This window comes from Aulonocara sp. 'chitande type north' Nkhata Bay, linkage group LG11, assembly GCF_057382095.1.
Source record: "Aulonocara sp. 'chitande type north' Nkhata Bay isolate Kocher_YH1m ecotype deep benthic linkage group LG11, A_spYH_male_GT1.1, whole genome shotgun sequence".
Lineage (NCBI taxonomy): Eukaryota > Metazoa > Chordata > Actinopteri > Cichliformes > Cichlidae > Aulonocara > Aulonocara sp. 'chitande type north' Nkhata Bay.
The window spans coordinates 38,744,725-38,768,769 of record NC_141354.1 but is presented as its reverse complement, the minus strand read 5'-3'; the positions used below and the strand labels follow the sequence as shown (position 1 = coordinate 38,768,769).

The 24,045-nt window shown below is 45.5% G+C and overlaps 1 protein-coding gene and 1 long non-coding RNA gene across 2 annotated transcripts in view; one reads left to right on the top strand and one right to left on the bottom strand.

Moving 5' to 3' along the window:
* Positions 1-23,638, top strand: part of nek11 (NIMA-related kinase 11) — a 67,143-nt gene extending 43,505 nt beyond the window's left edge. The window contains exons 11-15 of the mRNA XM_086312590.1: positions 1,221-1,314; positions 1,437-1,557; positions 10,026-10,144; positions 15,945-16,005; positions 22,369-23,638. Coding sequence (XP_086168716.1) covers positions 1,221-1,314; positions 1,437-1,557; positions 10,026-10,144; positions 15,945-16,005; positions 22,369-22,427 — 454 coding nt within the window. The 3' untranslated portion in view covers positions 22,428-23,638. The remainder of the gene's footprint in view (positions 1-1,220; positions 1,315-1,436; positions 1,558-10,025; positions 10,145-15,944; positions 16,006-22,368) is intronic.
* LOC147319822 (uncharacterized) lies at positions 6,842-8,196 on the bottom strand. Its single transcript, XR_015131606.1, has 3 exons — positions 7,813-8,196; positions 7,649-7,729; positions 6,842-7,161 (listed from the first exon to the last, which is right to left on the bottom strand). It is a non-coding gene; the product is annotated as an uncharacterized LOC147319822 (long non-coding RNA).
* Positions 23,639-24,045: the final 407 nt, after the last annotated feature.

Sequence of the window (24,045 nt, the reverse complement as noted above, 5' to 3'; positions counted from 1 at the left end):
GCTTCTGTCTGCCGACGGTCCGGGACACAGAACGATTACAAAGAAATGAAATTGCAGCCGTGTGTTTGTTGCTGGCGTTGATGGTCGTGTGCAGCGATGAACATTAAGGCTTAATCAGCGTTGATGAATCTACATCTGGAGGAAGGACGACTCCGATCCAGACTCCTGTTTCCTGTTTCACGAGGGGCAGCAGCAGGCGGCTCCATCAGGACTCAAAGCCGTGACCTCGATCAGGCGGCGTGAGAGCAGAGTGACATTATCCAAATTGGATCTGACACATTCTGGTTTCCGTCCCCCCGAGCCGGCGTGCTAATCGACTTTCGTCACGGCGAGGGGGCCGTTAAACGCTTGTTATCGTCACTGCGTGCGTAATAAAGAGTGAATGTGCTCAGAAGCCTGTGAACGACGCCAGCGCGCCGCCAACACGGATCCTCGTCAGATGGCGTGCAGACGGAGATCACATGGGAGGGCAGGGACGACAGCAGGCCGGCGCGGCTGTTTGGCAGCAGGCGGGCGGTTCCTGCAGAACATGTGTTTCATCAAGTCCGGCTCACATGAACTTAGAGATTTATCCACAAATACGCTGCCGATCCTCCCTGTTCGCTCATAATGAAGCAGCTGCTGACTCCACACCTGTTTACACACTTACAAGCCCATTAAACAGCTGTGGTTATCTGTGGTTATCTGTGGTTATCTGTGGTTATCTGTCCCGTGGACACATCCAGCAGGCTGTTATCACCTCCTTTATTGGTGGCGGGCGCCCCAGAAGCCACCTTTCATTACCAGGAAACTTGTGCACTACCCTGAAATAAGGTTATGGTTCCCTGTTTGCTCTCACAGAGAGATGCTGAGGCTGTCAGGAGACGGGTGGAGGGTTGTAGCTGCAGAGCTACAACCCTCCACCCGTCCAACATGAGGATTTATGCATATTTATTCTACAGGTTATATACTGTTATATATTCTGCAGGTTATTTCATGACCAAAGTGTAAAACAAGGCAGAATAAGGGCACCATGAACAGCAGCTGGGCAGAGCGGCATAAACCACGTGTCCACGTCCCTGAAGCATCTTTATTGTGACAGAGTGCAGATGGTTGTCAGGGAGACAGAACGGAGGCAGGAAGTGGTCTAAAGGTGCACGAGGAGGCGAGCTGGAGGGGGATCAGAGAAAAACCTTCTGAAGGAACTGTTACCCTCACAGCGTGTCCTCTGTCCTCTACAGGAAACTGGCTGAGGAGAAGTACGAGGAGGTCCACACCCGCAGGAGGGAACTGAGGAGCCGCCATTTCCAAAAAGTCAGTGTGGATGTTCTGAATGTAAGAAACACTTTGTTGTTCCTCTGATACTCGACCCGGGCTTCGTGGGTTTCTCTGTTGTTCTCCGAGTCTAACTGGGTTCCAGTAAAACACTCATTTAATGCTTTTCCACCAACCGTTAGGAGAGCAGAGAGGGCGGAGCCTGCCAGAGTCAGGCTCAGCCAATCAGCAGCCAGAATCGCCAGAACGCTGGAGGGTCGGCGCCAAAACCGAAGCAGGACGAGTCAGAACCAGAACTGCACGGTGAGAAAACAACAGACATGGCGGCTCGTTCATCGCCACGCGTACACGCAGAGAGCACACAGGCGCAGACTCAGAGGGCCGGAGCTTCCCAAGGGGTGGAGCTTCCCAGAGGGGTGGAGCGTCACAAAAACCACCTTAAAGAGCACAAACACAAAACGAGCGAGAAGACCAAAAACAAGTGCAAAGAGATTAAAAACAATAAAGCTGTGGTCACATTCGCTGCTTAACAAATGTATTAGTCATTGAAACAAGAACACAAATGTTTTAGAATCTGTCAAAAAATTTGTTTGAAACTAAAAATGATGTTTTTTATTCTGCAAACAACAAACAAAAGCAGCTGGAAATGAATCAAGATGAACTTTCAAACTCCAAAACTCATTTTTCTGTTCAGGGATGAAAGAAATACGTGTAATTCAGCATCTAATAATAATAATAATAATAATAATAATAATAATAATGAGCTTTATTATTTCTATCTGCCCTTTTGTATTACAGGACATTTGAATTCAAGGATTACAACAATAATTATGTTATAGTGATAAAAATATCATCAGGCTTGCAGATGCTGGTGGATTAACCATGAACATAAACAGTGATTATTGTTTATTTCGGGCAGCTGTGGCACTAACCTTGAATCGAGCGGTCGTCCGATGAATCTGTGAAGATTTTTAAAAAGCTCTTAAAGAGTGAGAACGTCTGAACTTGGACGTGTTGAGTTCTAACATGTGAAATATCATTAAAATGTTATGTAACTAAATGTAACTAAATTACAACACTCGACACTTTTTCCGGAGCTCGTTTTCTCGGTTGCCACGGTGATGCATCTCCTCTGAAGAGTCTGGACGACGAACGCGCTGCAGACGTGAAACGTGCTTCCTGTGGAGTTGCAGCAGCTTCAGATTTGTTTCTGTAACAAACATCAGAAACTTTCGGTTCTTTTCATGGTTCTGCAGGTTTTTCTGAGAGGTCCCGAAGTACGGACCAGATTCAGACTGTGAATTATTGAGTTTGGGGATGTCTGTTCTACCATTAAATAATATATATTTATGTTGATAAGGTCAGAAAATGTCTTTTCTTGGAGGCTTCTTCAGTAGGAACCTCAGGCTGAGACTTAAAGCAGGTTCTCTTTTCTCCACATCAAACTCAGAACTCGGAGCTTGTGTGAAACTTCAGCTTCACGCTGGACGGCTAAATTACGCAGGCTGTGTCTGTTCAAGTGTTTCTAACAGGCTTGGAGAACATTTCCTCAGCTTGCAGTTATGATCTGTCTTCAGGTTCATATTGCTCCCGTGTTCTGTCACTGACGTTTCCTAAATAAACCCAGCAGCCAGCGAGCTCGAACTAATAAAATTTGCAGCTGATGTGAAGCAAAAGCTCTCCAGAGGGGTCTGCGTTTCAGCAGCTTAATCATACGTTTATCTAAAAATCCTTCGGAGGTAATAAGGAAGGCCAACAGCCAGAAAATTTCATTAAAGTTAATGTCATTTGTAAAAAATCAGCTCAGGCGAGACAAAGAAAGTCTGAAATTTCTTTGTTATCGTGCTTTCATCATCGGTCCCTCCTGGATTTTTCACTTTTTATGAGCACAGTTCAGAGCTGAGGGCAGCTGTGGGAGAATGCTGAGGTTATATCTGAGTTATTCAGGTTTTTGCACAAGAGAAGGAAGCAGAAACGTGGATGACAGTGAAAGTCTCAGCGCCTTAAAATGACTCAACATCAGTATCATCCAGTAACCTGCCGACATCTTTGGAAGCAGTTCAAACCAGTTTACATGGAGAAGATAAAAGAGAATAAACAGCTTCAGCTCGACAGCGTCCTTCCTACGGCCGTGTTGGAAAACACTTTGACTGAACATCAGCAAACAGCTGAGGAGCACTTCCTGTTTCTCTGGGAAACACCTGAAACCTCCGTGAAGTCCGCGAGCGCGATCCAGCAGGACCGATTATGAGAGGAAGCCGTTGGAGTTTGATCAGTTTGGTGAGAAACTCGCAGCTGGAGACGTGAGCCTGCAGGGAGCTCACAAATAAAGAAACAGAGCTCTTTATGTACAAAGCAGAAATCTGTTATATGAGCGGAAGCAGCTGCGTTGGTTTTTCATGCTTCCTGGGAGCAGATGGAATTTCGATTCTCCACACGGAGAGTTTTCAGGGATGAAGTGGCCCCGCGGCGTTTCACAGACACTTAGATTCACATCAAGAAAACAGACTTCATTTAATGTTTTCATAGTTCTGAACAGAAACTAGGTGGCTCTGCTCTCCTCCAGCTCTCAGCTTTTCAGTTTGTATTCGATTGGACGGTGAACGCGTGACGTTCGGGATCAGATCCACATCTTACACTTCAGGCGTCCTTCAGCAGCACAGACGCTGAGTGATGAGGAACCGCCGACAGGACGTTTGGCTCGATGCTGAGTTCATAAAGGTTCGACTGCATCAAACTGCTCGGGAAGTCGTAATGAAACCTGAGATTTTCTCTCCTCCGGATGCTCAGAGACAAAAACAGAAAGTTAGTTTGTGGAGCGAGCTGCATTTGAATAAAGCACCAAATCCACACTGTTTTACTTTTAAGCTTAAATTTCAAAACTTACCTTTTTTTTCCATTTTAAATCCTGATTTTTATTTGTTTTTGTTTTTAATGTCTCTGTAAATACTTTGAATCACCTTGCTGTTGAATTGTGCTGTATAAATAAACTTGCCTTGCCTGGGAATGATCTCGCTGGAGGAGCTGGAGCTGCTGTGAAACAGGGTGTTAGTCGGCTTTAAAAGAAGACCAGTGTTTGCGTTTCACAGCCGCCATCGCAGAACTTGGTCACTGCTCTGAAACAGCGAGGAGGAAGTGGAAAGACTCCCGCTGGTCACGTCCTTAAAGTGACTCATCATTAGTTTTTGATTTATTTGCAGGCTCTGGTTCAACACGTTAAACTGCGAGTGTCTCCACAGAGAGCCATTTCTAAGTAATGAACTTTGAAAGCTTCATTTTGCTGCCAGCCTTTCATCATAACACACGTCACCTTTTCCAAACCGGCATCGTCTTATTTTAGTTTTCCAGCTTCACGCTCCTCAAACCGTTTTCTCATTAAAGGGTCCGAGAGCTCCGACACGACCCACGACAGGCGGCAGCTCCTCGGAGAGTCACAGCCGCTGTGGTCTCAGCAGCAGAGCCGACACCTGAGCCTCGCGTCACATGGTGCTGGAGCTCAGCCAATCAGTTTCTAGACAGCTTGATATCACAGAGGAGCCGCTGGTAAAATATCTCCTGAGTCAAGAATGAGTGAACAATTTGATCCATCAGTTTAATGTTAACTGAGTAAAAGACTCGGAGCTGATCTCATGTTATGGTTTATTCGAATGAAATCCAGTCTCGTTTGTCCGTCACTGGGATGCTGGTTCTGTTTACATGTGTCAAGTTCCGAGCTCCATGTTTCTGACAGAAGCATCAGCATTCAGCTCAGTTTTAGCTCACTGGGATTACAGAGAGAACGTGAGCCACACAGGACCACTGAGACCTCCAGCACAACCAGGATCAGGGAGGAGCAGCCTCCTACCCGACTGCTCGGTGGTTCAGGGGAGAGAAAAGAGAAAAGAAGGAGCATCGAGAGACCGGGACGAAATATAAACCACAGGAGAGAAAATGGGAGTTGATAAAGTGAAGTAGATGCATTTAAACGCATGAGGAGGAGAGTGGTGGAGAGGAAGTGCTCAGTGGATCGTTAGAGGTGTCCTTCAGCCTGAGACACAGGACAGACACCCGCTAGTTGACGCCGCTGCCTCCCATGTCTTCATCAGGAACACGAGGAGCTCTGACTCCAGCATGTCCCACGTCTACCTCAGGACGTCCTCTCAGTAGGACACACCTGAAACAGGATCCGGATCAGATGCCTGAACCACCTGAGCTGGACTCATGTGATGACGAGGAGTTGTGTTTGAGCGACTGAGGTTGGAGGACAGTGACTGAAAGCTCGTTCTGTCATTCACTCTCAGAATCATGTAACACTGTCCAGAGCTCGTGGTGAGGAAGGTCAGGAAGGTACACTGACCGGTTAATCCAATCAGGCAGCACTAATCACAGGCCAGTGCGTCATGTTACGGCTGCAGCAGGCAGGATCAGGACCAAAACCAAAGGCTGAACTGAAAAAGGCTTCATGTGCTGTGACAGAACCCGGGAACATTACAATGAAGCAAAACAAAACCGAAACAGAGTTTTCAGGAAACGCAGAGGAAAGCCAGAGCAATCAGGGTGTGTGATTATTAACGACGCAACAACAAACAGGGCTCAAATACACAAGAGAGCAACGAGGGAACAGGAAACACGGCGGGCACACAACGAGACGGGGAGGAAGCAAAACCAAAGACACTCACATGGAACTATCAAAATAAAACAGGAAACCAGAGGCCGACACTGAAACGCAGGCTGACAGAACACGAGGAGCAGAGACAAGAGTAACAACTGTGACACGGAGCCACGACTGAGTGTGGGACATGAAACAAACATGAAGACAAAGAAATCACTGAAGAACTTAGAGAGCCAGAAAATACACGAGACTACATGATGAGAAAAGCACTAAATCCCCAAATATCAAAGAATCCAAACTTCCACACTGGGTCACCTGACTCAGCACCATGTCATCCTCCATCCACATGAGGTGGCGTCATGCTGTGGGGATGTTTTTGAGCAGCAGGAACTGGAAGCGTCGTCAGGGTCGAGGAAAAGATGAACGTGTTTGTGGTCTGACGTTTGGCTCCGTCTTCATCTCAACAGACCAGTGCAGCATCCTCATCCTCGCTGTAGACAGCGATCCGTTGTACAGCCTCTCGCTCACCCTCCCCTCACCTGAGATACTTACTCTAAACTTCCTCCCTGACAAGGGAGCAACAACCAAAAGTTAATTACGACCATCCAGTTTAGGAACGCCTTTTCCATTCCAGCTCACGTGTTGTGACGCTGTCCACAAGTTAATCGACCTCCGTGGGAGGAAAGTTTAGGAAGCCGCTCCGCACTGTGCTGCAGGCACTGCAGGAAATGATCGTAAAATCACTGCCTTAACCCTTTGAAGCCGGTCGGAGCAGCACGCTCCGTTTTGCGTAACTATTTTTAAATCCCGGTAGCTCTGCAACCCTGTAAGCTAGCGCAATAAATTTTTTTGCATATGTAACCAACTTTAAGGTATAAAGGTGAATTACAGCGCAATAATTACTTGGGCTCGTAATAAGACCCTGGCCAGAATCAGAAGACACCAAATTCGTATGGAGCCAAAGTATTGAGCAGCAATAATGACCTGGACACAATGTTAACTTTTGAGTAGCCACTCTTGTATTGTTACAAAGTATAACAGGTATTTGTCCAATTTGTACAGATAAAGTATAAAATAAAATAAATAGTGTGCACACTCAACAAAATAAAAGTACTCGTTGGGGCCCTTTAAGAATTTAGAGTTAAGCTGGCGATAGCCAACTTCAAAGGTCCTTGTGAATGTAACTGGGATGTATGAGTGTGTGGTGTGTATCTTCTTTGGGGTGGATCGTCCTCAAAGTGGTTGGCTCGCCATCTATCACAACCAGAATATCGTCCTGGTCCTTGGACTTTTCCGTCCTCTCCAAAAAACCTGACCTATAATCCAGGTCATAAAATGTACATTCTAATCAGTCTGTTTCAGATGCATTGTTTAAGGTTAAAATACAAAATCAAAATATTGCATCACCTCATATTCATTGCATCAACATCTTAAATCTTATCAAATCTCACAGTTCTGTTGTACAACATTCAATTTTCAAGCATATCAAATATGAGAACTAAACATCTAAGTTGCTCAAATATTTCTCTATTCATGTAAACATTAATTAAACAATACTTATGGTAAGTAACCATTGACACTCAAAATACAATACACCATAACAAATTCAGAACTATGTGCAAATAAGCAACAAAATATACATATGAATTCAGTTCAGAGGCATTAAAGCAGTGTGCTTAATTTCTCCACGCTATAGGCCTATTCGTGAGAGAGAAATGCACTAAAAATTACCCTCTAGATTACTTTAACTCACAGTGAACTGACAAAATTTAGCTTTAGAGCAGCTAAGAACATGTTGCTCACCATTGCTCTGTTTCACAAAAGCCCAACACACACTGGCGTTGGAATTGCAGCAGCTCTCCGGATGAAAGGTGAGTGGTTAGCCTGTGAGACACCGAGCTAGCATTAGCATGATCGCGACGGTAAGTCTCTACAAGTTTTTTCCATCAGAATAACACTCGTCTTACCGACGTTGCCTCTCTCCTTCATCCAGCCACTCGACTCCGGACTTCCAGCAGGTAAGTAGGCTGGTTTTCCTTCCTCTCAATCCTGAGTTTTCCTCTCTTTTGTCCGTGGATTTCTCGGTTTGAGTAGCAGATGCCTCCACTCCTCTTGCTGAGATAAGAAAAACCCGGGACACCATGCACCTCCACCTCACTTCCTGGCTGACAGGGTCAATGCGGCCTGGGTAGGCTCTGATTGGTTGCTGAGCTAGGTGCCCTCACGTGGGGTGAACTGAGAGGTGCATTCAATGGTCATAGGAAATACGACGCTTGTTGATGTGGACAGTTAATATAAAGAGAATAAGTATGATATTTTTCATCTGGGCTACACATATGAAACCAGAGGAGTTGTACTTACATCTGATGCCATCAGCTTGTCCTCGGTCACAGTTTCCTTCCACATAAAGCTTTGCAAAAACTGCATAAAAGCACTTGCAGGAACAAAAACATAATATTCCAGAAACACGCTTTGTGATCTGATCAGCTGTTTGTAACACTTCCTACATCCATCAGCGCGAACTATCGCATGTCCGCCATGACCTGCCCGAAACCGGAAGTGATGTCATTTTGCGGAAATGTAGTTTTTTACCATCAGGATCTCATGAGCCTATACTGGTGTTTTAAAAAGTTATGTTTGACTTTATGACTTTCTGTGTCGTTTCTGGGATGCTGAGGACTCATATTGCACTGCTGGAAATAGTTTATTTTGATGCACATGCTGCTTTTTTGCAAATTTGCAGTATAATATTTATTTTCGTTTTTCCTGCAGTATATGAAAATTGGTGTATTTCAAAAATAAAACTATGAAGACACTCAAAATAAATTTCCTGTGGAAACTATTTTGTGAAACTTTTTTGTATTTACAGTTTTGAGGGACAAGCCTCTTAAATTTCTCTAACTAGAAATATATGTTAAAAAACAAAAACTATTTTCAATGTTTTTGTAGTTTATTGCACTTTTTTGCAATTTATGTAATTACTATGCACTTAATGCAGACATATTATTAAAATTTAGGCTGTAATGGTTGTATTGATGTATAGCAACTTGAAATGCTCCCAAAAATGGCTCCACAGCAGGTAAAAATATAATATAAGCTCTGGTGGACTTGGTTCTGGCAGGTCTTAAAGGGTTAAATCTGATCAAGGAACTTGCAGATACGCTGTAACAGGGTTTTTCCAGGTGCTGAACACTCCAGTTTTGTAAATAACTTGTTAATCTGAACAGTCGGGTGATTTGGGAGCTCAGAACATTTTATTTTTATTGAAATCGCAGTAGAGGCGGCGGCCTGTCTTTGACCTCTCCCTGACTTTTCTCTGCATCTTTTAGTTCAACCTTTTATTTCATGGTAGATTCCCCTCACGTACGCTCCCAGAGCTCCGCCCTCTCCTTAATCCCTGTCGTGTGATTGGCTGATAGTGGCGGAAGAGGCTCTGTCAGACCTCAGAGACACCATGAATTAAACATCCTCCATCTTTACAATTCTCCGAGCTCGTTAGCAGGAATAATTACCCAGACGCAGCGCCTGGTAAAGCAGACAAATGAAATCCATCAAGACTAAAGAGGTTAGGAAGCATTCTGTCCATCAACTCCTCCCTCTCGCTTCACTTTATGAGCACATTTAGTCCTCGGCTGTGTGCGTTTTAAATAGAAGTGCGCACACGGGCCGGCATGGTGTCACTGCAGATAAAGAATGCGATTACATGTGAAGCTTAAAGTAAAACACTGAACATTTCTACCCAATAATAGGGAGGAGTTTCCACATCCTGGTTTCTGTGATCTGCAAGCAGCTTTACAACCCCCTTCAGCCCCAGCTCCTCTGCTTCATGCTGTTTCTGGCTCAATGAGTCACGATGGCGGCTCTGTGAACATTATAAGCGCCACAGCCAGACTGGGCGTGGTCATGGATCTTTAACCCTTTGATCACCAGGATGCTGCAAACAAAAGTCTCTTTATGGTCATCTTGCATGTCTTTGTTTTGTCTTATTGAATTCATTTTGAGTGTCTTTGGTCATATTCTGTCTGCTTATTCTCATTTTCCGCTGTCTGTCAGCTGTCTTGTTGTCTTTGCTCTCATCTGTTTGCAGTCGTGCCGCACGTCTTTGTGGTTGCTTGACTTTCGTCTTCTCCTGTGTTGGTTGTTGAAGTTGCTTTGAAGTTGTTGCTGTACGTGTGTGCAGATATCCCTGAGGATCCCCGGGCTGCAGAAGTTTATTACAACCAGGACAGGTTCGACTCGTGCTCAGAGGACGACGAGCCAGCGGCACCTGCAGAGACTCTGTACCTGTCTGACCCACAGGTGAGCTGCTTTTAACGTGCTTTCATGGCTGAACATAAAATCTGCACGAAGAGACGAACACAGAGGAACGTGTGAGAGTCTCGCTCTGTTTCCACTCTGCTTCTTTATCCAGTGTTCAGGAAGCATGATGGGATTTTGTTTAGCTCCTTAATCAGTGTTAGCATTAGCCTGGATTAGCATGACACACACAGAGAGGATGGTGTAGGTGGAGGAGCTTTGACTGCAGCTCTCAGGCGTCTCTGCTGGCTGGCTTTCATTGTGACGAGAGTTTTCGTGCGGCTCAAATGATCATAATACAATTGTCACGCGTCCAGAGAAGCCGCCTAAAACCTCTAATTAGAGACACACTCGCAGCCAAGGAGTCCTGACCCGCCGCTAACGAAGATGCACATTGTTAGCAGCTCAGTTACTCTGAGAGAAAAAGTGCATTTTTAACGCCAGAGCTGGAAGTTCTCAGCACAATCAGAAATGTGAGAGAATAACCTGAAAATTAAAGACGCTGAAGGTGATTTAGGGAGGAGTCTGAGGGATTAAGACTCAAAGAGAATATGATGGAAACAGAAACAGCTCATGTGCTCGGTTTGTTCCTGTCAAAGGAGAAATGTCCACTCACCGATGGATCATTACAACCGCCGTGTACCAGGGCTCGGTGCGGCCTCTGAAACAGGCGTTTGGCGTCTGCTGGTGGAGTCGTTCCTGCTTCTTGTTGTGTCTCTTAAGCCTTTGTGGATCTTTTTGTTTCTCTTTGTGTAGTTTCATAGTTTTGCAGCATTTTGTTGTTTCGGTGCCTCTGCAGCTCCTCTGTACTATATTTTTATTCTTATTTTTTTAAGTGTGATCTTTGTTAAATCTAAATCTTTGGATAAAAGATTTTTAGCCTTTGGATGGATTTTTAAGGTTTGATTATGATACAAATATGATTTACTGTAATTCAGTTCGATTCAGTTTTATTTATATAGCATCAAATCCCAACATCAGACGCAAACAGCGACAGTGGGAAGGAAAAACTCCCTTTTAGCAGGAAGAAAGCTCGGACAGATGGGGGAGGGGCGGCTGTCTGGGAGTGAGGAATGTTTTCAGAGTTTAAAAAATGACCTCTGTCATCTTGAGGCTGGACCTTCTCCCTGTTTATGTGCTCATTATTCCCACCGTCCAGCAGTGGTGGGAATAACGTTCCCACAAAGAGATAAAGGTTTGTTTTTTAAGGGAGAATGAACGAATGAACGAATGAATGCAAAACGCTGACACTGTACATGAAGTTAATAGTTCAGTAATAGCTTATTGCAGGACTGTATGCAGTAATAATTTAGGGAGGACCTGAAATCACAACCTGAGCCGCTGCACTAACAATGTCAGTTCAGCTTCAGGTGTATAAAAGCAGATGTGCTATTTTCTGTCACTGTAGTCTGTAAGCTGCATGCAGGTTTGGTCTGATTGAGCCTGCAGAGATCGGTCGCAGCATGTAGGACATGCAGGGGAAGAGGAAACGTCCCACAAATGTTCCCTCTACAGGGATCCCTTTCACTGACACGAGCCCACAGCTACAGGGTGAGTCAGATCCCATTTTTCGGTAGACAGCAGCTCTGCATCCCGGGACGATTACCACCAATTTATAACCAAACGGCCGAGTCCAATTCACTTCCATTAGAGGCAGAGAGAGCCAGCGGTGAAGGCCAGCAGCCAATTTGTGGTTGAGCTTCAGAGAAAGTGGAAGGCTGGGAGAGATTAAACCTATTTGTCACTGCTGATAGTGATGACAGAAAACAGAGAGGAGAAGAAGAGGAGAAATGGAGCGAAGCTGCAGATTGTGGAGCCGGATAATTAGCGGAGCCGAGACACAGAGAGGCCACGAGACGAAGCTCTGAGACTCTGATCGCTGCGTTTCTGTGGAGAGGACGCGATGCTGGGTCACGTCTCTGGAGATCTCGTCTGATAGCTGATAGATTTACCGTGGCGCCCAAATCAGAACTGCACTATTACAAATACCAGAGCGCTGTTGAATGAATCAGGCTTTAGACGCATGTCAAACCGCTCTGTCAATGAGTGAAAGACCCGCCGAATAAAAAAGTTTAAATACTTACAGGATATTACAGGTACCAGTCCAGATTCTTCCGTTTTCCTAACAACAGCTTAACTGATTTAAGACTAATGCTCATACATTCATCCTCTGACCGGATGTGTTCAGCTGCAGCTTGTCTGTCGTGCTCCTGTGTAGATGGGAACACAGTAGTTTCTTCATTTTCTAACAGATTTTATCTGTTTTGATTTTATATACTGTTTGTCTTTCCCTGAGAAAGAAGCTAGCGTATGCTGCTGCTGTAGAGATCACTGCAGAGGCTTCACAGATGTGGAGCTATCCCATAATTATGTCAGTGTTAAGTTACATCTGTGAGTCTGAAGCTACAGCTTCATTCTGCTTTAATGAGCCTTTCTAACTTCAATTCAACTTTATTTACACAGCGCCAAATCACAACGACAGTCACCTCAAGCTGCTTTATACTGTGAGTCAGACCCTACAATCATACATACAGAGAAAAACCCAACAATCATATGACCCCCTATGAGCAGCACTTTGGCGACAGTGGGAAGGAAAAACTCCCTTTTAACAGGAAGAAACCTCCAGCAGAACCAGGCTCAGGGAGGGGCGGGGCCATCTGTTGTGATTGGTTGGGGTGAGAGAAGGAAGACAGGATAAAGACATGCTGTGGAAGAGAGACAGAGGTTAATAACAGATGTGATTCAATGCAGAGAGGTCTGTTAATACACAGTGAGTGAAGAAGAAACACTCCACGTCACAGAGTCGTCTCTTGCAGGAACCCAGAACGTTAAAGTGCTCCATATTTTTATTTTCTTCCATAAAGATCGGCCCACCGGTCATTTCTGTGAGCAGGTGATTGTGTCATCGCACTTGGACGGGGCGAGACTCGTCACCCTGATGAAACCTAGTAAGTAGTCAATAAGTTTCTTTGCGTGAGTCATCGTTTAAACGAATCCGTCTTTATCTCATACCGAGGCTGTCGTAGCTTAAAATTTTTAAGTGAGCGGCTGCATCAAGATAAATATTAAAAAAGCTGTAGTGCAGGTTTGCGTCTCCATCAGGCTCAGACTATTTCATGGAAATTCATTCCTCAGTGGTCGATCCTGTCGTGCAGCCGAACAGAAATGAAGCCCATAAATGTTCCTGAATGATGAAGAGTAACAGCTCCATCGCTTCTCAGTTATTACTGCCTGGAGAGCCGATAACACTGAAGAAGAGGACAGGGCTGAGTTATTGCCACAGATAATGGAAAATAATATTCATTATTAGTGGAGCAGCAGTTGACTGATGCAGAGAAATGCTGTCAGTGCAAGTGGGTGCAAAGTGAAACGCCTTCCTCCTGAGCGGTCGGGGAGGGGCCACGCCACAAAGTGAACCCGATTCAAACAACCAATCAGATCCTGAACTGAAACTACATCCATCCACCTGTTTTCTCTCTTTACAGAGTGAAGATGATCCAGTAACATGTTATTATTAGTTTGTACATGATCCTGATACACTGACTGAACCTCGTGCAGCAGCACTAACTCGAAGTTTCCTGTGGGACTTTCTCACATCACTGTGGAGAGTTCTGACCCACTCTTCTTTACAGCGTTGCTTCAGCTCATTGAGGTTTGCAGGATTATTCATTCACAGCTCTGTGAAGGTCCCACCACAGCATCCCACACTCTGACTGCACCACTGCACCATTCTTTCCTTTTCCAGCCGTTCTGCTGCAGATCTGCTGCTGTGCTCGGGTCATCGTGGTGACCCAGTTCAGTCCAAGCTTCAGCAGACAGACGGCCTCTTGTCTGACACTAGAATACAGAGGAGTTCATGGTGCCCAAATCCTCGCCCCTCCACCACCGTGCTGTTGGTTTGAAGTGTTTGTGCACCATGGCCGAACAGCTCCGCTTTGCTCTCGTATGTTCAGATGCAACGTTGAAACCTAAACTGTCATGTTCAGTTTACAGAGCAGAGGTTTTCTCCTTGTACCTCCCAAACAAGCTGCAGTCATTCAGTAATTTTCTACACGATGACTCGTCTCTCAGCTGTAGATACCAAAGTGCAGAGAGGTTTGTCACAGATGCAGCAGACGAGTCTTTTCAGCCTTTTCTGAAGCAGAGCATCTTTCATCAGCCGCACACTCAGCCTCTCTCCTCGTTGTGCTGCTTTGACGATCAGCCTGACGTGGTCTCAGTTTTCCTTTGTTCTCCTCCCTCACGGTTCTTTTTTTGACTGTTGCTGTACTTCCTGTTTCCGATGACTCCACGCTGCCAGTTTATTCCCGTCTCTCAAGTCTCTCACTGCACTTTGGTCCTTATTTTATGTCCATGTGACTCTGCCTGTGTGAGGTGATTTTATCTGCACTGAAGCACAAAGCAAATCAAAGTTGCTGAGACCAAAAGCAGGTCCAGCCGAGGCAGCAGAGCTATAACAGTTAGCTTAATAGAAAATGGAACTGGTTGAAAAACCTTCTAATTGTCCTTTAAATGCGCAGCGATGCGACACTGCGTGAAGTCTGTTTTAAATTCCAGCTGCACGATTAACTCTGGAGCAGCAATCTGAACGAGGGTGTGTCTGCAGTTTAAATGTCTGAGTCCGTTTTTATTGGCTCGTGAATGAAAGTGGATAAGCCTCCCGCAGACGCCCCCTCTCTGCTCCCTCGCTCTGTTTGTTTTGCAGGAATAACGAGTGAAATAAGTCGGAATCATTCACATGATGCATCGGCTGTGTAACAACACGCAGATGATTATTAAGCTTTGTGCAGAACAATCTCGGTTTCCCGATTCGGCAGCTGAGCACGGGGACGGGGGACGTGGATGTCTCCGAGCTTTTCTGTCAATAGCACACTTCAGCCTGCTGTTTAAGGTTTATGTGTCTATTGTGACCAAAGCTATTAAAGCTAAATCGCCTTTTGGAAAGCTGCGGGGGACCACGCGACACAAAACTAGCTTTTTCTTTTAGCTTTTGTTCCCACGACAGAGAGTGCAACGATAACCCCGAAACACCACAGACATACAGCAGAAGAGTCCATTTAAATGTGCATTATGGTCTTTTTTATGTATTACAAACAGACTTTTTCAGTGTGTCAGCAGAACTTTACAAAAGTTCTTCCTCAACTTTTGGTCGGAAAGCCTGTGGTCTGATGTGTCACGGCCGAGCGGGCCTGTGTTTGTGGAGCCCGAATGCAGACACGGGAGAGAATAATTGTGGCTCAAGAGTTGGATGTTCGCCTTGTAATCTGAAGGTTGCCGGTTCGAGCCTCGGCTCGGACAGTCTCGGTCGTTGTGTCCTTGGGCAAGACACTTCACCCGTTGCCTACTGGTGGTGGTCAGAGGGCCCGGTGGCGCCAGTGTCCGGCAGCCTCGCCTCTGTCAGTGCGACAGGGTGGCTGCCATCACCAGTGTGTGAATGTGTGTGTGGATGACTGGATGTGTAAAGCGCTTTGGGGTCCTCAGGGACGAGTAAAGCTCTATATAAATACAGGCCATTTACCATTTAAACAAAAAGTTTAATTATGGCTGATGGAAAAACAAAGCAACAGTAACGTGGTTTCACAGCGGCAGCACCATCACATCACCTTAATCCAGGACTCCCTTTGTGTGGACATGTTCACACATGCAGGTCAGCTTCTCTGGTGATTGTAAACTGGCCACAGGTACGAATGTGACTGTGACTGGTTGTCTGTCTCTGTAATAATAATAATTATGTGATTTTGTTTGTAATTATAGAAAGAGTTGATCATTCTGATCAGACTAAAAGATCCATCATCTTCCTCAGGTCAGTGAGCTTGAGGCCATGATGAAGCACATGCAGGAGGTTCTGGATGAGGAGCTGAGTGGTGAGTCCGAGCACCAAAAACACTCCATGCACAGACACAGAGCTGGGCGGGTGGTCCGTCCGACACGTGACACGGCTGTGCAGTAACGGGACAGCAGACACGAACGGCTGCAGGCATCATGATCATCGGCAGGTCATCAGGAGTCTTCAACACAGCTGATCTACTTCAGGCTTGTCTGAAGAAATGAAGAGTTTCAGCTCATTCGTATAAACGCTTCTCGTCTCTGGCACATGCTCAGTTTGTGCGTTTGCTGTGCTGTGAAACCGAGTTTCTATTGCACACATAAGTTAGCCGTGCACACGTGCACACAGTCTGCGTGCGCTTTCCATCACGAGTCCTCCTCCCCCCGCGTCCCCAGCCTCCCTCCCTCCCCCCTCGTTCCTGTTGGCCTGGTTCAGTCACCGTCTCGCCTCGGCTGTGAAACCTGTTCGTCTCGCTCCGCTGACCTCAGAAAAAATCAAAGCCTCCACAGTTCGCCTGCAGATGAAACCTCGCTCCGTCTTTTCTGCTGCCTGATGAAACGCTGTCACGAAACAGGGACACAGCCTGCAGCTTCCCCACGCTTACTGTACAAAACCAGCACAAATCCACCCAAACTGTCAGACATAATGAGTACGGCTGAATGTGCTGTGAAATGCACCAGGTAACCGTTTTCTGCTGTATCTCATTAAGCAAGAAAAACCTATTTAAAAAATCAAGACAAATTCTGAGTGGATCCAACATCAGCTGTGGATGATCTGCTTTTTATTTCCAGCTAATAAATGAATGATTATTTTTGCTCGAACCATAGACACAGAAAGCCCAGTCAGGACAGAAACAGCCAGTCTGAGCATGTTTACGTGTAGTCTATATCTTTTCTTATTCAGAGACAGCAAAGAGGAACCAGAGTGATGCTTTGAACAGTGTGAGAGGCAGCCAGCGCCTCCGGACGCTTAATTAGGCAATTATTTTAAACCATGTGTCAAAAGCAAAGAGGAGGCGGCCAACGGACTAAAATTTGAACACCATTCATCATTATTATGAAGCGCCTTGAGGCGACTTTTGTTGTGATTTGGCGCTATATAAATAAAATTGAATTGAATTGAATTGAATTATCTGTAAATAGGAAAACTTAAGTCGCTGCTTCATTGCGGCTTCATCAGAGGCTCGTCTTCGTTTCCTCTCCAGGTTCTGTCTGTTTCAGTGCTGCTGGGTCTCTGAGAGTCTAAATGAGTCTCACAGGTCTGGAGACTCATTTATAATAATTATAATTTATCATTCTTAGCTTGTTTGATCTGCTGCTCACCACACACACGCACACATTTTGGACTTTTAACTGCAGTTTCAGAAGTTTTACAGCTTTTCCTACTGAACAGTCATACGACACAAAGTAATGAAGCAGTAACCCAGAGGGAGGGAGAACATCTGGTTCATCTGTAAATACAGACACGTGTGGAATCCACAGAAACACCAGAATCCTGCATGAAAGCGTGGATCGTTCACCCGACAGAGAGCGCAGTGTCACTGGTCCGGCTGGTCCACAGTCTCATTCTTTCACACACCACCCACAGCATGCAGCTATAGGTGGGGGTGGACTGTACAGCAAAAACTTCACTCCTCCCCTTTGCAGTAACTCCTCCCTCGCCCGGAGCGGGCCCTTCACCCGGTCTCAGACTCTGGGCGCCGTCCCGTCACAGTGAGCTGGAGGGCATCACTCAAAGCCAGCAGAGACGCATCATCAGCATAAAACAAACAGATGAACAGACCGCTGCTTTCCTCTTCACACGTTCACATTCATGCACCTTCCTCTATGCCTGCGTGCATTCACACACTCACTCCGATGGATGTGTTATTCCAACTCGGGGTCCGGTATCTTACAGTCAGTTAGTAGATCTGTGGCTCTGCGTCCTGAGCTGAAGGTTGCTCTTCCATGGATTCAGGAGGTGTGATGTGAACCTGATCTCAGTGACGCTGGGCTGTTTGATGGGGTCTGCAGTGCCGTCGACATGTGCTCTGTGGGACAGGGCGTTCAGCCGCGCCCCTCAGGGCGTCATGCAGATGTGTGCAGCTGTGTTTATCCTGCACCACATGGCTGCTCACAGCACAAACAAGTTCTGACAGACTTCAGTGGGTTACAGGACATCATCCAGCAGGCTGCGGACACTTCCTGATGTCAGTCATTGCAGCAGCAGGAAACAAATGTTGGTATCAAGCAGCAGCAGATGGACTCAAACAAACGTGAAAGCAGAAGAAAATATTCAGTTTTCTGCAGGTGAGTCTGAAGTGAGTTTATCAACGTTCACAAAGTGAATAAAGTCAAGAAAAATGAAATTCTGACGCTTTTTAAACAGGAGTCTGTCACTTAGATGCAAATGAAACTCGGTTTAAATGTTGTGACGTCTGAATTCGACGCACTGATATTTAAACTGCTGTTGTGTTCGTTTTATTATCAAATGCAGACACGAAGCACAAAGGTACAGACAGAAATGATCGTCTCTTCTTTCTTTATAACATCCAGTAAACATGAATAACATAGATGGCATGAATACCCCCCAATAATTTGAAGGTGACTATGTTACAGAAAGATGGATTAACTGTCACGGTGAATTGGGTTAAAGGACTCAGGTGCGAGACTCCTTGCAGAGTGACAGTGAATTTATTCACAGTGAAAAAATAAGGCAACAGTTTGAGTCTGTAATCCAAAAAGGGCAGTGCAGTGACACGGTGGCTTCTCCCCGTGGTGACAGTGCAGTGACACGGTGGCTTCTCCCCGTGGTGACAGTGCAGTGACACGGTGGCTTCTCCCCGTGGTGACAGTGCAGTGACACGGTGGCTTCTCCCCGTGGTGACAGTGCAGTGACTTGTGCCCGCTCCTCCTCCGATCCCTGGATCCTGGAGGCAGATGAGAAAAACACGCGTATGGTGACGAAAACGTTCTCTCTCCTTCACAAACAGGTATGCTAATCACGACTACGCTACCCGGTTTAGCTCGACGTTCCAGCGTTGGTTGTGACTCGACTGCACCGTTAAATAGGTCTGCTTCGGATTAGTAGCAGCCGGCGAAGCGATTACGCACAGGTGCGACGATTCCAGCTCAGGATCCTCCCCCCGGGTCAGCTGCCATTCCGTGCCTCGGCTTCCAGAAGTACATGTTCCAGCATACAAACACACATGCACAGGATGGAGAACACCACAAAGTACACACTAACACAACAAAAATTGGCAAGGCTACCGGTGAGGACCGTCTAGCCGTGACATTAACCCATACATCAAAACAAATAATGAAGACCAACAATAAAGGGCTCATTCCTGTGAATTCATATTGACATTAATCAACATTAATTAACTCTAATTAATATCGATATTAATGACATTTGCTCCTCAGTCAAAGTAAATCGATAATGCTGGAGTATCCTAAATGAAGTAATCTTACGAGGTGGAACAGCCACTGCTGGAAGCAGCTGGAGCGTTTGTGCACGGGCGTATGATGGACTACAAAGAGATTTCTTGTGCTGGAAGCTACGGTAAGTATTTAAGTAATGGTTTCCAGTGAGTAACAAATCTATCAGATGAGCCTCTGAGGGAGAATTTATCTTCTCCAGTTTTAGGAGTCCTAGGATGTCGTGTAACCAGACTTTAATGCTGGCTGACATGATTTCCACGACAACAAAATTCTTTTTCGGGCAATATTATTTTGGATACGAAGCAGAAGTAATCCAGAGGGAAATACACAGAAACAGGAAACAGGAGGGGAACGCAGCCGAAACTAATCGGACATGACGAGACGGGAGGGAGAGCAACACTGTAAAGACTAACACAGGACACGGCAAAGTAGAACAGGAAATACACCAACATGGAGACAAGGACGACTAGACGTAACACAAGGGAGGCACAAGAACAGTAAAGGAGCAGAAATACAAACTAAACCATGAAAAACCATAAAATAACAGAATGATCAGAATCAAAGAACAAAAACACTCCAGACCCAGTGAGCTTAAACTCTACACGGACAAACGTTTTGGGCCACAGCTCATTATCTTTGAATTCAGGTGTTTTCAGCCCCGTGGCCACACCTCCTGAAGCCACACCTCCCGAGGCCACACCTATCGAGGCCACACCTCTGAGACCACACCCCCTATGGGGCCACACCATCTGAAGCCAAACCTCTGAGACCACACCTCCTGAGGCCACACCTCCTGTGTCCATGCAGTCTGCCCTTAAATAAAGAAAAAAAGGTCATTGTGAAGACTCTATGTTCCTGCAGCAGGTTGCTGTAAGCACTCGTATTCCAAAGTGAAGCGTTTAGAACCAGAACTAAGGGTCAGAACACACAGACTTTTTTAATAACTGAGCAAATGTCAAATTAATATATTCTAATGACTCTGATTTGTCTGTGAAGCAGGAGACAACAAACACAGGCAAACACCGAGTGCTTCATCACTGTTTGCTGTTCCTTTGGTGTTTCCATTAAAAATGTGGCTTCAGCATTAGTTGTACAAAGAGTTCAGCGTGTTTCCCCGTCCTGCCTGTCAGGTCCCTGCTTAACCAGACTAATTATTCCCTTTAGGGAAGCAAAGTAACAGAATGCAGCATCAGCAGAGATAAACAGCCATTAAATCCCCGGATATTTAGCATCCAGTGAACGGACGAAAGGCCCGGAGCAGCCCAGAGCCCATTATCCTGATTTACTGTCCAGTCATTAGCTGTTGAACAGCAGCTCAGAGTCTATCTGTGCTGGCTGGAAAACAAAAGCAGCAGCAGGTTTGCTTTTGTTTAACACGTCCGATTCAGCGTGAAGGGAAAGGAGGAGACTGCCAACATCGATAACAGATACAGAAAGGAAGGTGAAGCTGAAAGTCAGACATTAAAAGGATCTGATGGATACTCTGCAAAGTGCTTAAATAAAAATAATAGCTGAAAGCAGTGCACGTGATATTTGTTAAACGGAGCCCCTGAAGGCAAATCGTTTCTGATTATGAAATGTGAAGGAGACGCGAAAGCAGGAAGGAAGTGAAAGAAATCCAGAGATGTGAACAATAAAAGTGTTCAAATATCAGCTGGTGTAGCGCGGACCGGTCCGGACATGACGCACGGCCGCTTTCGGTTTAATGATCTCTGTGAGGGCGTCAGCTCGTCAGCATTCAGAGCTCGTTACAGCTCAGACTTCCTGGCAATCAAGAGCCTCGTTAAGACGCTGAGCTCGTTAATCTTCAAAGAGACTTGAAACGACTACCTGTGACTGAGGCGTCGCACCTTTGCTTTTATGAAAGTTTTCAGCCTGGTCATTTTCTGTGTGTGAGGCAGTATAGACACGTGTGTCTAGATTCTGGCAGCAGCAGATATCCTGCCATTATAATCCCATTAGATCACCTCCACACTCTGCTGTGCTTCTGTTGATGGAGCCTGAGCTGCTCCTGCAGACAGAGAGGCAGGAAGTGAGGAAGGACGCCAGGATCCCATCACGGTAATCTGCTGTCAGTCACTGGATCCAGCAGGAGCAGCATGAAAGGGTCACTGCGCTGCTTTTAATAGCACCAGGTGGAGGTAATAGAAATGCTTCAGACTGGATTAAAAGCACCGACCAGGGTTCATTAAAAATGCTCACGTATAGAAACGTTTCAAATTAAAGGAAAAACCCACCATGAAGAAACTTAGTAGGTGTTTGGCTTCCAGGTGACATGCAGGGCGGGGTCTGCAGGTACCTGTCGTCAGGACTTGTCGTTCAAATATTTCATGTGAGGGAAAAAATGACACATGCAGTTATGAAATCTCTTATTAAAGACTGACAGCAGAGCTTCTACAATCCTCCACACGCCTCACCGTCACAAAGTGCTGCAGACTCTGAGCCGCAGTGAGGGATTGGTCAGGTTATTGTCATGACTACCACAGGTGAACACCCCTCACAGCCACTGGTGAAGCGTACTAGGGGGTGGAGTTATGGAGTTACATCAGGTAACCAGGACACGTTTAAATTTGTGATACTGATATTGTGAAGTACGGGATGAAGAACAGGTAACTGTAGTGTTCAGTGTTAATGTTGATTTAGTCTCTTCGTCGTCTGTAAGCTGCAACATTATTCTAATAAAATCATAAGATTACCGTTCAGTGACTAGTTGATCCACGTGGTTTACTAACGGTTTTGGTTTATTGACGTAAACAAAGAAAATTGCTGAAACATTTCATCACAGCTTTTGTCCTGTTCCAATCGTGTTTCGTGATCGTCTTGTTTTCTTCAGTTGGAACTATGATGGAAACGTTGGAGGCGAGTCTTCAGTCAAAACAGAAGCTCCAGATCCTGAAACCGTACGAGTCGAGGTCCAGATTGACTGAAAGTCTTTAGGTGTGTCTTACTTTCCTCTTTTGTGTTGTTTGTCTTTAAACCAGGAGACCCAGCAGGGCCAGAGGCCCCTCGGAGCCCCGCCCATCAACCGCAGCCAGTCTGAGAACTCCAGCAGCGGAGACAGCGAGTCCTCCACCTCCTGTTAGTTTGAGGATCTGATCCAGAACCTTTTGTACTGGAGGACAATAATGAAGCACAGATGTTACCAACTTCCTTTGAGCAAGGCAGCAGACTTGTTCCTGTTTTAGCTGAACTGATTTAGGAATATTTAGGATTTCTTAGTTTTTTTCTGGTTTGTCTCCATGAAAATAGTTTTTCACATTTTTACATGAAGCAGTCGATGTGCACGTCAGACGCTGGGATAAAGTAAAGATGCAAAGTTTAGACTCGGGCACTGCAGGTCCAAGGTTCAAGTCCTGCGGGTGTGGATTTATTCTGCAACAGAGGTGGGGGACTGCAGGCCTCGAGGGTCTCCTGCAGGTTTGAGATCTCACCCTGGTCAACACACCTGGATCACATGATTAGTTCATTAGCAGGAGAACTTCAACACATGTTGAGGAGGTCATTTAGCCTTTAAATCAGCTGTGCTGGATCAAGGACACATCTCTGCTCTAAAACGTAGTCTTTCCTTCTGATTGTCCGATCAGGAAAGAGACGCCATTGACCCTCGAGTCAGCCGCTCGACTCGACCTTTGAGTCGGTGCGGACTGTTGTTCTGTTGTAAACCAGAGCAAGGAGCTCTTTTATACCAGCTGAGATTATGGTTGATATATATTTTAGGGGAAAACAGATATTAGTTGTCATGGATGCGGGTGGTGGTGTTTCCTTTAAAACATATTCGCTGCTGCAGATTCATGAAATAATAAATGTGACTCGTGAGGAAGATTCTGCTGCTTGATGAAAGCGTAACAATAATCACTAGAAAAATAAATGACGGTGTGTCATCTTCACCAATGTAAAGTGAATTTAATGTCCCGTCTTTAATCTGTCTTACTGTCTGCGTGTTTCCAGCGTTACTGAGGGGGGGGCATCGAGATAATTGGTTCTGCATTTCATTACTTCCTCATTAAAGGCTCATAAAAACACAAAAGCAGAAACGATCTGCTCCCTCAGGCAGCTCAGCTCTTAACCTGCAGATCTTCTTTGGGCAGGAAACTGGCTTCAGTAAAATAATGTATATTGATGGTTTTATTATAGCATTAGAATTAAAATGAACTCATCAGAGGCTCGTTCAGCTAAATCAACCTGCTGCCTTTCAGCATCGGCTTAGTTCTTCTCCTCTCTTCAGTCTCCTACAGGCCAACGTAACTTTGGCTCCAGCTTGTCTGCACACTTTTCCTCTGCTGAGTTTCTTTTTTCAAATTTTATCTATTAAAAAACTGTTTTGGGTTATCAGCTGAGATTTAAGCTCCATCTCTCCACAAGCGCCTGTGAAAGTTTAATTTAGAATAATCCAATTATCGCAGACGAAACATCATCCCCGAAGCTGCAAGCGTCGCCGCGTGGATCAGAGCGCGATACGAAGCAGATCTGCTTTTGTTCGTGCAGATTGTAAGAAACGCCCAGTTAAACAAAAACAACCGAACATTTAAGATGGCAAGAAACATTTGAAAAAGGTAAAAGAAAGAGCGAGGGCGTGTTCACAGTGGAAACTTAGTGTGAGGATGAGGTGGATTCCTTCCTTTCAAACAGTTAAAAGCAGAGTTTAACGTGCAGGCTGT